Source organism: Melanotaenia boesemani, chromosome 12, assembly GCF_017639745.1.
Source record: "Melanotaenia boesemani isolate fMelBoe1 chromosome 12, fMelBoe1.pri, whole genome shotgun sequence".
In the NCBI taxonomy this organism is placed as follows: Eukaryota; Metazoa; Chordata; class Actinopteri; order Atheriniformes; family Melanotaeniidae; genus Melanotaenia; species Melanotaenia boesemani.
The window spans coordinates 1,906,728-1,921,154 of NC_055693.1; the positions used below are offsets into that span (position 1 = coordinate 1,906,728).

Below are 14,427 nucleotides of genomic sequence, written 5' to 3' on the forward strand. Positions count from 1 at the left end.
TGGAAACAAAAGTGTTCATCTGGTTTTCACCGATGCAAAACGGCAGATTTGTAAAATGTCACCAGCAAGCATCCGCAGGTCAGCCAGCAGCACACGCTGCATCTCTGATGCCAACTGCTGAGCTGCACACACACAAATGGCTCATAGCAACTGCACCACGGGATGAAACACAATAGCTCATGTTATACAAAAAGCTTTTTTTTTATTACCAGTCCATTATCTTTTGTATGTTTCTTAACTATGAGCATTTTTAAATTAGCTCATGTCCTGCTCACTCTGGCTTCCTTGTTCATTATTTGTATTATACCACATATATGTTGCAATAATTATCTATGAAAGAGGCACAAAATGTCCAAACTGATGCATGCAAGACATTTTCTGTGATGGTGACCCAAACTGAGACATAGAAACATGAGACATATCGGGACTGGTTGTGGGATTTAATTACTTCATTAATTCTGGAAGTCACATGACATTTCATCCTCCTGTGCATTTTAATATTTGCACATGGGAAATAAAGCTAAAGTGGATTCCTTTGTTGTTGCTAGAAGTAATTTTAAGTCTTCTCACTCACTGGCCTGAATACACACTACATGAATATCTGTCTATAAATTTTAAATGTCATCAGGCTATTCTGAATCAAGTCTGACTAATTACACATTGTTTGCACAGCAGTGCCTTATGAATGGTTCATACCGTGGTCTACTCAGTTTTAATTGGCTCAAGAGTTTCCATTAATCCCAGATAAAACACGCCATAAAGAACTGCAGTGAACCTACTTGTTCACTTTTATAAATAAATGTGCTGGATCCTCTTTAATCATGTCATCAGGTGGTTGCAGACGTTCTGCTATTAAAAACATATAAATAAAAAAGTCTTTCATTTCTGGCTCTGAATGATGTGCTTTAGTCATCCTCTGAAGACTACATGATGAAGACTGCTACACAGAAGCTGCACGAGCTACGCTGCCTCTGAACTTTAGATTTTCTCATTCCTTCTTCACTATTCAGCTGCTTCTTTGAGCTGTGATTGACTGTGACCTATTTCTTCTTCCAATTTAATGACATAGGTGGATGGGTAGCTGCTCTTATTATTAAACATACTGTCATATATACTTTTTGTCAGCAGTACTTAATTGTATTGGCTTTGAATCTAGCTGTTAGCTTCTCTGGCTCATAATGAACTGGGGAAAAGCTCCTGTTAGTTGAAATAGATTATTTCTGGTAAAGCTTGAAATGTGTAAGGGTAAAAAAGCCTGTTTCCCTTTGTGTTTGTCTTTTGAAAGCCAGAGGAAGAGGCGTCTGTGCTGAGTTTGCTGCTTCAAATAGATTGAAAGAAAAATAAATATCTGATCATGCGTCTCTATTTCCTATTCTACAACATCAATTGATTTTTTAGTAAACTTTTTTAAAACAAATGTTTTGTTTTTTATTTTGTTTTCATAATGAATATTAGAGTGACTGCAAGTTTTTACCACAAGTTTAGGGGTGAATGCAGATAAAACAGGTTGGGTTGTCATGATTAAGCTCTGTGAAGTGAGGCGATGAATAGAATGAAGGGTTTTTTGTGTTACCTGTCGGTGCCGCTGTTAGCATGATAAAGCTGTTAGTATGCTGGTAAACTATTAGCAGTTGATGAAACTGATAGCATGTTAGCTAACTGTTAGCAGGGGATTAATATAGTAATGTGTTGGAAAACTGTTACCAGTGGATGAAACGGATAGCATGTTAGCTAACTGTTAGCAGGGGATTAACTAGTAATATGTTGGAAAACTGTTACCAGTGGATGAAACGGATAGCATGTTAGCTAACTGTTAGCAGGGGATTAACTAGTAATATGTTGGAAAACTGTTACCAGTGGATGAAACGGATAGCATGTTAGCTAACTGTTAGCAGGGGATTAACTAGTAATATGTTGGAAAACTGTTACCAGTGGATGAAACGGATAGCATGTTAGCTAACTGTTAGCAGGGGATGAATCTAGTAATATGTTGGAAAACTGTTACCAGTGGATGAAACGGATAGCATGTTAGCTAACTGTTAGCAGGGGATTAATATAGTAATATGTTGGAAAACTGTTACCAGTGGATGAAACGGATAGCATGTTAGCTAACTGTTAGCAGGGGATGAATCTAGTAATATGTTGGAAAACTGTTACCAGTGGATGAAACGGATAGCATGTTAGCTAACTGTTAGCAGGGGATTAATATAGTAATATGTTGGAAAACTGTTACCAGTGGATGAAACGGATAGCATGTTAGCTAACTGTTAGCAGGGGATTAATATAGTAATGTGTTGGAAAACTGTTACCAGTGGATGAAAAGGATAGCATGTTAGCTAACTGTTAGCAGGGGATTAACTAGTAATATGTTGGAAAACTGTTACCAGTGGATGAAACTGGTAGCATGTTAGCTAACTGTTAGCAGGGGATTAATATAGTAATGTGTTGGAAAACTGTTACCAGTGGATGAAACGGATAGCATGTTAGCTAACTGTTAGCAGGGGATTAACTAGTAATATGTTGGAAAACTGTTACCAGTGGATGAAACTGGTAGCATGTTAGCTAACTGTTAGCAGGGGATGAATCTAGTAATATGTTGGAAAACTGTTACCATTGGATGAAACGGATAGCATGTTAGCTAACTGTTAGCAGGGGATTAATATAGTAATATGTTGGAAAACTGTTACCAGTGGATGAAACTGATAGCATGTTAGCTAACTGTTAGCAGGGGATGAATCTAGTAATATGTTAGAAAACTGTTACCAGTGGATGAAACGGATAGCATGTTAGCTAACTGTTAGCAGGGGATTAACTAGTAATATGTTGGAAAACTGTTACCAGTGGATGAAGCTGCTATTTTAGAAAACTATTAGCAGTTGATGAAACTGTTAGCATGTTAGCAATATAGGTTGGTCTGCTAATAATGTGATGATGAAGAATCAAGGAATCTTTATTATTCCGTGAGGGTAATTTGTTGTACAGCAAGCAGTATAAACAGTCGGTCAGTGCCCAATCACACAACAATTAATATCTAAAAGAACTATGATAAAAAAAAAAAAACAGAAAATAGAGCTACTTATTCAGTTTATTCAACATGGCTGTAGGGACAAAAGAATATTAATGTCTGTTAGTCTTGCATCTTGGTAGGATGGACCTGCAGCCTGATGGAAGTAGCAGGAACTCATGAGCCGGGGGGCTTTGATCCGCGACGGGATGATGCTCACAGCCTTTTGACTTTTTTTTTTTTTTTTTGCATAGAAGATGTAGCTTAGCTGACTTTTATGAACAAGTTTGGTGACTTCGTGGTAAACAGATGAATATTTTTCTTGTAGAGAAAAAGGTGTGGACAGTATTATCCCACAACAGCTCAGCACCAGTGAAAGTCCAGAGCTCCTCTCCTCAGAAACCTCACATCATGAAGTTCAGCTACAACGCATCAGCTGAACAGCTACGTGCCATCGTCTCTGGATCTGAGCAGTGTCAGCAGGAAGTGGTTTACAACTGCAGGAAGTCCCGTCTCTTTAATACAAAGGGTGAGTTATTACCTGTGAATGTGAGTGAAATGTGACCAGCTACAATACTGTTGCCAGAAATCACAATAATCAATTATTTTTTTTTCTTATTGACCACTAGTTCAATGATTAGTAGAAAGAGGAGATTATTTGACAACATCACATCTGAATAATATTGGTTTTAGGGTCTCTCATGTTGTCAAGGAACAGACTTCAAGCCGAATGTTTGTAAGCCATTGTCAGCACATCAGGGTTGGACTGTCAAGGCCTTATCTCAATGCCTTTGGCACTGCCTGCAGGTGTTGAGCCCATAGGAGGACAATTCCTCATTCATATTTTCCTAATAGTGTGCTTGCTGTGGTCAAACGTCAGATGGGAACGTAGGCTATGCTGTGATCCTGAAATATGTTAAACCACTTTTATCTTTATTTAGTTTAACTTTTCTTTAGATTACCGGCTCTGTACATTTGATAAATAGTTAGCTTTCATTTCTTACTATGTACAGTTATAGCTCTTGTTGTACTAGAAACTGTTTAGCATCAAAGCTAATGTTTAGTCCACTTTGGCAGAAAAACACATTGGAAATGTAAAATAAAAGAAAAAGTATTGTTTACTAAGCGGACGTATAGACTAAAGAGCACTTGTTAATTTACACAATAAGCAAAGTTACATGTGCCCTTCTACCAGTAAACAGACCAATAAGTCGGCTAACTGGCTGAGGCAGCTAACGCTAATGCTAAGCTTGTAAAGCTGAATTCATTCAGTGCTGATAACGTATGGGCTCAATATTAAGTCATAAAGATTTTGCTGTTGTAAATGAATATTTTTTCTATCTGATTGGATGGTGACAAATCAAACTATCCAATCTGAGAGCAGACAGCTTCCCATCCTCCTGCACCGCTGCAGGCTCTTAAAGGGGAGTAGAGTTTCAACATGGACGAAACCGCGAGTACGTCTGTTACTAATGCAGCAGCGGCTACCCCGGAACCCAGGCACCGTGGACTAGTTACTGTGCTGCACAGAGGCCAGCTGGAGGAGCGACCGGGTGAAGGAGCGACTGGGTGGAGGAGAGCGACCGGGTGGAGGAGTGACCAGGTGGAGGAGCGATTGGGTGGAGGAGAGCGACTGAGTGAAGGGGCGACAAGGTGTAGGAACGACCGGGGGGAGGAACGACCGGTGGGGAGGAGCGACTGGGTGGAGGGGTAATCGGGGGGAGGAGCAACCTAATAGACAATCTTTGCACGTCTGTGCATGGTTGTGTTGTTTGAGTCCCGGTCAGAGTTAAATAAAAAGAACGAGCCTCCTCTCTGCAGCAGCAGAGCAGCTGCAGCATGAGTTCTGAGCAGCACGTCTCTGGAGTGTGTTCTTCTAGTTACTACGTCAGGTTCCCTCCATATGTGTGAGGTGTGTCTACATCACAGAGATCTCTGGATGGAGCTCCCGAACTGCTAAAGAGCCAACACCTTATCACATTCACTCTGCAGCTCCACACCTGGATCACATCATTTTGTCTGATAATTTTTTTTTCAAACTTCATCACATTCCTTTTGTCACAGAAATTGCAGCCAGTGTCATTTAATAAACCTCTCTGGCCACACCATCATGGTGTTTAAAACTGATCTGCTCTCTGATTGGATAGTTTGATATTTCACCATCCAATCAAAAAGGAGTCTATAGATATAGATATAATTCGCAACTTCAGAGTCTGGCACGCAGTTTTGCGCTTTGTGTGATCTGTGAACAGGGGTTTCGTAAAAGAACTTATTTTTTCCACAAATACAAATCTTTTTTACAACCATGAGGATCCTTTCTGCACATCTGCAAACTTGTTGTTTTTACACGGTGACCAGCTGATTTACAGACTTAATGTCGAGCCCAGAGTATGTTGTCACAACAAAGCTACATGCAAATGATGTAACTTTTAACTCAGACACTTTTACGTGTTCACATGTGTATACTCACATCTAGTCATGTTTAGTCACATCTAGTCATGTATGGTCACATCTAGTCATGTTTAGTCACATTTAGTCATGTTTAGTCACATCTAGTCATGTATGGTCACATCTAGTCATGTTTAGTCACATTTAGTCATGTTTAGTCACATCTAGTCATGTATGGTCACATCTAGTCATGTTTAGTCACATTTAGTCATGTTTAGTCACATCTAGTCATGTATGGTCACATCTAGTCATGTTTAGTCACATTTAGTCATGTTTAGTCACATCTAGTCATGTATGGTCATGTTTAGTCACATTTAGTCATGTATGGTCACATTTAGTCATGTATGGTCACATCTAGTCATGTATGGTCACATCTAGTCATGTATGGTCACATTTAGCCATGTAAGGTCACATCTAGTCATGTATGGTCACATCTAGTCATGTATGGTCACATTTGGTCATGTATGGTCACATTTAGTCATGTATGGTCACATCTAGTCATGTATGGTCACATTTGGTCATGTATGGCCACATCTAGTCATGTATGGTCACATTTAGTCATGTATGGTCACATCTAGTCATGTATGGTCACATTTAGTCATGTAAGGTCACATCTAGTCATGTATGGTCACATCTAGTCATGTATGGTCGCATCTAGTCATGTATGGTCCCATTTAGTCATGTATGGTCACATTTGGTCATGTATGGTCACATTTAGTCATGTTTAGTCACATCTAGTCATGTTTAGTCACATCTAGTCATGTATGGTCACATCTAGTCATGTTTAGTCACATTTAGTCATGTTTAGTCACATCTAGTCATGTATGGTCACATCTAGTCATGTTTAGTCACATTTAGTCATGTTTAGTCACATCTAGTCATGTTTAGTCACATCTAGTCATGTATGGTCACATCTAGTCATGTATGGTCACATCTAGTCATGTTTAGTCACATTTAGTCATGTTTAGTCACATCTAGTCATGTATGGTCACATTTAGTCATGTATGGTCACATCTAGTCATGTTTAGTCACATCTAGTCATGTATGGTCACATTTAGGCATGTTTAGTCACATCTAGTCATGTATGGTCATGTTTAGTCACATTTAGTCATGTATGGTCACATTTGGTCATGTATGGTCACATTTAGTCATGTTTAGTCACATCTAGTCATGTTTAGTCACATCTAGTCATGTATGGTCACATTTAGTCATGTATGGTCACATCTAGTCATGTATGGTCACATTTAGCCATGTAAGGTCACATCTAGTCATGTATGGTCACATCTAGTCATGTATGGTCACATTTGGTCATGTATGGTCACATTTAGTCATGTATGGTCACATCTAGTCATGTATGGTCACATTTGGTCATGTATGGCCACATCTAGTCATGTATGGTCACATTTAGTCATGTATGGTCACATCTAGTCATGTATGGTCACATTTAGTCATGTAAGGTCACATCTAGTCATGTATGGTCACATTTGGTCATGTATGGTCACATCTAGTCATGTATGGTCACATTTAGTCATGTTTAGTCACATTTAGTCATGTATGGTCACATCTAGTCATGTATGGTCACATCTAGTCATGTATGGTCACATTTAGTCATGTACGGTCACATCTAGTCATGTATGGTCACATCTAGTCATGTATGGTCACATTTAGTCATGTATGGTCACATCTAGTCATGTATGGTCACATCTACACATGTTTAGTCACATCTAGTCATGTATGGTCACATTTAGTCATGTATGGTCACATCTAGTCATGTATGGTCACATTTAGTCATGTATGGTCACATCTAGTCATGTATGGTCACATCTAGTCATATATGGTCACATTTAGTCATGTATGGTCACATCTAGTCATGTATGGTCACATCTAGTCATGTTTAGTCACATCTAGTCATGTTTAGTCACATTTAGTCATGTATGGTCACATTTAAACATGTATGGTCACATTTAGTCATGTATGGTCACATCTAGTCATGTATGGTCACATCTAGTCATGTATGGTCACATTTAGTCATGTATGGTCACATCTAGTCATGTTTAGTCACATCTAGTCATGTTTAGTCACATTTAGTCATGTATGGTCACATCTAGTCATGTATGGTCACATCTAGTCATGTTTAGTCACATTTAGTCATGTTTAGTCACATCTAGTCATGTTTAGTCACATCTAGTCATGTATGGTCACATCTAGTCATGTATGGTCACATCTAGTCATGTTTAGTCACATTTAGTCATGTTTAGTCACATCTAGTCATGTATGGTCACATTTTGTCATGTATGGTCACATCTAGTCATGTTTAGTCACATCTAGTCATGTATGGTCACATTTAGGCATGTTTAGTCACATCTAGTCATGTATGGTCATGTTTAGTCACATTTAGTCATGTATGGTCACATTTGGTCATGTATGGTCACATTTAGTCATGTTTAGTCACATCTAGTCATGTTTAGTCACATCTAGTCATGTATGGTCACATTTAGTCATGTATGGTCACATCTAGTCATGTATGGTCACATTTAGCCATGTAAGGTCACATCTAGTCATGTATGGTCACATCTAGTCATGTATGGTCACATTTGGTCATGTATGGTCACATTTAGTCATGTATGGTCACATCTAGTCATGTATGGTCACATTTGGTCATGTATGGACACATCTAGTCATGTATGGTCACATTTAGTCATGTATGGTCACATCTAGTCATGTATGGTCACATTTAGTCATGTAAGGTCACATCTAGTCATGTATGGTCACATTTGGTCATGTATGGTCACATCTAGTCATGTTTAGTCACATTTAGTCATGTTTAGTCACATTTAGTCATGTATGGTCACATCTAGTCATGTATGGTCACATCTAGTCATGTATGGTCACATTTAGTCATGTACGGTCACATCTAGTCATGTATGGTCACATCTAGTCATGTATGGTCACATTTAGTCATGTATGGTCACATCTAGTCATGTATGGTCACATCTACACATGTTTAGTCACATCTAGTCATGTATGGTCACATTTAGTCATGTATGGTCACATCTAGTCATGTATGGTCACATTTAGTCATGTATGGTCACATCTAGTCATGTATGGTCACATCTAGTCATATATGGTCACATTTAGTCATGTATGGTCACATCTAGTCATGTATGGTCACATCTAGTCATGTTTAGTCACATCTAGTCATGTTTAGTCACATTTAGTCATGTATGGTCACATTTAAACATGTATGGTCACATTTAGTCATGTATGGTCACATCCAGTCATGTATGGTCACATTTAGTCATGTATGGTCACATTTAGTCATGTATGGTCACATCTAGTCATGTTTAGTCACATCTAGTCATGTTTAGTCACATTTAGTCATGTATGGTCACATCTAGTCATGTATGGTCATGTTTAGTCATGTTTAGTCACATCTAGTTATGTTTAGTCATGTTTAGTCACTTCTTTTCATTTCAGATGTTTTGTCTGAACTCAGCTTTGGGGTGGCAGTGGGAACGTCTGTGATTGTGGTTTAGCTTTAACTTCTGATGTCTAACAAACTGTAAATTTTGATTCACACTGAACTTGTCTTATCTGGTGTTATGGACTGCTGCTGCTTCTGTGCTGGAGAGATATTTTCTGCATCGATTTACGTCCTAGCTGGCTGCTGAACGTCATCTTTACAGCATGTTCAACTGGCTTGTGAAAAGACGCAGCAGGGGTGTTTGATTGCAGCTGCTTTTTAATTTTTTTTTAACATTGATTTGGTGTTTTCGGGTTTGGCTTTAGGTGTCTGCAGCTTCCCCTGTGAAGCGGATTGATCCATTAATCTTTACCAAAACCAGTCTCTGAGAAGTCTTAGAAAAGCTCAGGATCTGACAGGCTGCCTCTTCAGGGTTTGTACATGTTACGGTGCTGCACAGATTTCCCACATGTTGTAAGACTGTCAGCATAGCATCTCCTCCCAGTGCAGTGATTGTAGCTCAGTACTTATGAGACTGTGGTGTAGAGCTGCTGTGTAAGCCCTTTAATGACCCATGCAGCATAAGAGCCCTCAGACTGCTGTCCCCCGCCACCCGGAAAGCAGCAGAAAATGGACTTCATGGATGGATGAATGGATTTCATCTTTCTTTGTGTAGCAGAAAGCAGATTGGAAGATAAGCAGGTGATGAGTGGAGATAGAGGCAGACACTAATTTACATATTAATCAACTTTCATACACTAAATGAAACAAAGGTGTAGCCTCTTCTCATAAACTTAAAGCTTTAATGGGATTGTTTCCATTAAAAAGTCGCTTTTGTACCTGATGAACAGAAATAAGTTTTTAAAAGTTTAATTTTGCCTGGAGACTTGCTGATTAGATCTTTGTGTTAACAAACAGTTGACCAGGTAGGCCTGGCAAAGTGCACAGTGAGTGTAGATGTCATGTATAAAGCATGTTTTCTGAACAGTCAGACATTAAACCTACAGTACTTGTTTACCATGTACAGATACACATCAGTGCAACTTGTTAGCAGTTAGTAGTAATCAGTTAAAACAGATGCACGATGATCCACATCAGTCCAGTTTATAAAAACCGTGTTCATATAAACAGATTCATGAAATAATGACTGAGCAAAGCAAAACAAGCAGACTGGATCAGATCTTTGATTCATCCTGAGCTGCACGATCAGAAAGTGGGGAGGAAAATCCCCCTCAGAACCAGAACCAGTGAGGAAAACCCCCATCAGAACCAGAACCAGGGAGGAAAACCTCTATCAGAATCAGAACCAGGGAGGAAAACCCCCATCAGAACCATAACCAGGTAGGAAAACCTCCATCAGAACCAGAACCAGGAAGAAAAACCTCCATCAGAACCAGAACCAGGGAGAAAAACCTCCATCAGAACCAGAACCAGGGAGGAAAACCTCCATCAGAACCAGAACCAGGGAGGAAAACCCCATCAGAACCAGAACCAGGGAGGAAAAACCCCATCAGAACCAGACCCAGATGGAGACTTTTCAGAACATTTTGGGACAGAGTACTAATCATGAATTACAGTCGTCCAGTCTGGAAGTAAATCCGGGGACTAGCTTTCTTAAGTCCCCTTTCGTCCTCACTCTGAGCCCCAGGTTGAACCTCATCCAGTCTTCCTGACCGTGTCTGCATGGCTGATGTGTTGAGTAGCTGCCATGCGATTGGACGATTAGCTGTTGAACTGTAATGGTGTCTCCCTGAGGACCCGGAAATTCAGCCACACACACAGTGATAGATTCCAAGAAAGTAATTTATTCAGTCCAGGTAATGGAGGAGATGAGCAGGGTTTGGTCCAGTAGGAAGCGGTGGCGCCTTCCTCAGGTAGAGCAGGGAATAATATCCTGAAAGGGCTCCAGAAACAGTCAGTATGATCCGCAATCCAAACGAGCAGAGATTTAAGAAGCCAAGAGTCATAAACAGGGGTAGCAGGCAGACTACTTAGCTGGGGCAGGCGAATATCCGTGGTCGTTCCAAAACAGGTCAAAATCCAGGAGATCACAAGGCAGGAGCAGTCCGACAGGGGATGAGGCAAGAGAAGTCCAAGGGCCGTAACTAGGTCAAACACAGGAATCAGAAAACAAGAGTAAACGCTGGACATCAACAAGGCAAAACAATGCTGACCATCTGGCAGGGAAGCAAGGACTGGAGTGAGCTTAAGTAGGGAGGGGAGCAGGTGAAGAGAGTGAGCAATCAGGATTGCCACAGGTGGAGCAGATGAGCATGATGAGGGACTGGAGGCCCAGCAGAGCAGCAACCATGACAGTACCCCCCCTTCAAGGGCCGGCACCGGACGGACCACCCGGCATCGCGGGATGAGAGCGATGGAAATCCCGGACCAACGTACGATCCACAATGAAACGGGAGGGAATCCAAGAGCGCTCCTCCGGCCCGTAACCCTCCCAGTCCACGAGATACTGCAACCCACGGCCACGGCGCCGGGAGCGGAGGAGGCGCCGGACAGTGTAGACCGGACCCCCAGCAACGAACCGGGCGGGAGGAGGGGGAGCGGAGGCGGGAACCAGGGGAGAAGAAGCGACAGGCTTGATCCGGGAGACGTGGAATGTGGGATGTATTCGAAGGGTCCTGGGAAGTTGCAGACGAACAGCTACCGGGTTAACAATCCTAGAAATGGGGAAGGGACCGATAAAACGAGGCACCAGCTTACGGTTTTCCACACGTAATGGGAGATCCCTAGTAGACAGCCAAACCTCCTGGCCAACTCGGTAGCGGGGAGCAGGAATCCGTCGCCTGTTGGCGGACCTGGAATAGACGGCAGAGGTGGTTAATAGAGCCTGGCGGGCACGCCGCCACACTCGCTGGCAACGGAGGGCGGCAGCAGGAGCCGAAGGCACCCCAACCGTCTTCTCCTGAACCCCAAACACAGGGGGTTGATAACCAAAAACAACATAAAAGGGAGACAGCCCCGTGGCACTGGAGGGAAGAGAATTCAGGGAAAACTCCACCCAAGGCAAGTTCTGAGACCAAGCAGAGGGGTCCTTCTCGCAAAGGATACGGAGCTTAGTCTCCACCTCCTGGTTGAGCCTCTCAGTCTGGCCATCTGTCTGTGGGTGGAAGCCAGAGGAGAGGGCCACTTGAATGCCCAGGAGGGAGCAGAATTCACCCCAGAACCTGGAGACAAACTGGGGGCCTCGATCCGAGACAATATTGACAGGAAGGCCATGAAGACGGAAAACCTCCCGGGACAGGATGACGCTGAGCTCCGTGGACGTGGGCAATTTGGGGAGGGGAACCAGGTGAGTCATCTTAGAAAAACGATCCACAATGGTGAGTATGACTGAGTGACCATTGGACGGGGGAAGACCAGTGATAAAATCCATAGACATATGGGACCAGGGCCGACTAGGAATAGGGAGAGGTCGTAACAGCCCCATAGGTGGACGACGTGAGGTTTTCGACTGGCAACAGAGTCGACATGCCATGACAAAGTCTTTGACATCCTGGGCCAGGGTACCCCACCAAAAACGAGCCTGGACCACAGACAGGGTCTTTCCCATACCTGGGTGACAAAACAGGCGAGAACAATGACAGAAGGATATGACCTCTGACACAAGGTGAGGGGGAACAAACAGACGATCCACAGGGCATGCAGCAGGCACCGGGTGGTGCTGATGGGAGCCAACAACCTTGCGCTCAATCTCCAGTCTGGTCGCTGCCAACCGCACGGAGGCTGGTAGGATGAAGTCCGTCGGATCCTCGGACTGTTCGGCCTCAGGTGAGTCGTGGAGTCGAGAGAGCGCATCAGGCTTAACATTTTTATTCCCTGGTCTGTAAGACAAAGAAAAGTTAAATCGGCCAAAAAACAAGGACCACCGGGCTTGTCTGGGATTAAGTCTTTTAGCCGTCTTTAGGTATTCCAGGTTTTTGTGGTCTGTCCATACAATGAAGGGTTCTTTGGCCCCCTCCAGCCAGTGTCTCCATTCTTCCAGTGCCAGTTTTACCGCCAGCAGTTCCCGGTTGCCCACATCATAATTTTGTTCAGCAGCAGACAGGCTCCTGGAAAAAAAGGCACAAGGATGAGTCTTATTGTCTGCGTACCTCTGACTCAGGACTGCCCCCACTCCGGAGTTTGAGGCGTCGACTTCCACAATAAACTGACGTGATGGGTCTGGGGAGCAAAGCACAGGTGCAGAGGTAAACAACTGCTTTCACTGTTTGAAGGCCTTATCCGCCTGATCCGACCAGAGAAATCTGCACTTGGTTGACGTAAGAGCATGTAGGGGTGATGAGATTGAACTGTAAGATCTGATAAACCGACGGTAGAAATTAGCAAAGCCCAAGAAGCGCTGGAGCTGTTTGCGGCTTTGTGGAACTGGCCAGTCCTTAACAGCTTGAACCTTACCAGGGTCCATGGACATGCCATCGGGGGTGATCACGTAACCCAGGAAAGAAGTCGTAGTCTTGTGGAATTCGCATTTTTCGGCCTTGACATAGAGTTTATTTTGCAATAAACGGAGAAGCACAGCACGAACATGTTTTTTATGGGTAGTTAAATCCTTGGAGAAAATCAGTATATCATCCAGGTAGACGAAGACATACTGACCAACCATGTCCCTTAGTACATCATTCACCAATGACTGGAACACGGCGGGTGCATTCGACAGGCCAAACGGCATGACCAGATATTCATAATGCCCTGTAGGGGTATTAAATGCCGTTTTCCACTCATCGCCCTCCCTGATACGGACGAGGTGGTAGGCATTTCGCAGGTCTAATTTGGTAAAAATGGTGGCCCCCTGAATTTGATCAAAAGCAGTGTTCATTAGGGGCAGTGGGTAACGATTCTTAACCGTAATGTCATTGAGCCCCCTATAATCAATACACGGTCGAAGCGACCCATCCTTCTTCTCAACAAAAAAGAAGCCCGCACCAGCTGGAGAGGAAGACGGCCGAATAATGCCGGCCTTAAGGGAATCGTTAATATAAGTGTTCATTACCTGGTGCTCAGGACTGGACAGAGAATACAAACGTCCTCTAGGGGGAAAGGTTCCAGGCAACAGCTGGATAGAGCAATCATAGGATCGATGTGGCGGTAGGGAGGTAGCACGATGTTTGTTAAATACTTCCCTGAGATCATGGTAGCACTGAGGGACGTCAGCTAGGCTAGGGTACACCTCTGGACCTGGCCTGGGATCTTCACATGGAGCGGTAGCTGTTCTGAGACAGGTGGACAAACAGTCGGGGGACCAGCCCATGATTTCCATATTGTTCCAGTCAATGTGGGGATTGTGATTCTTCAACCAAGATGCACCCAGAATGATCGGTACCTCGGGTGAATTGATAAGTAAAAAGGAAACCAGCTCACGATGATTACCCCCTATGACCAATTCCACTGGAACAGTTTCTTGGGTTATTTTATGCAAAACATGCCCATCCAAAGCCAAAACCTTAACAGTCCTAGAAGTGGGTTGAGTCAAGATATTAAGGGCTTGGGCTAATCC

The 14,427-nt window shown here is 42.8% G+C and overlaps 1 protein-coding gene across 2 annotated transcripts in view; it reads left to right on the top strand.

Annotated features, from left to right (window-relative positions):
• LOC121650710 (contactin-associated protein-like 5) overlaps positions 1 to 14,427 on the top strand; it is a 168,961-nt gene that overhangs the window by 112,413 nt on the left and 42,121 nt on the right. For both annotated transcript variants that reach the window (XR_006012319.1, XM_042002380.1), the window contains exon 13: positions 3,333 to 3,533. Coding sequence is in view for 1 of the 2 variants with exons in the window: in XM_042002380.1 (XP_041858314.1) it covers positions 3,333 to 3,533 (201 nt within the window). In the remaining variant the exon portion in view is untranslated. The remainder of the gene's footprint in view (positions 1 to 3,332; positions 3,534 to 14,427) is intronic.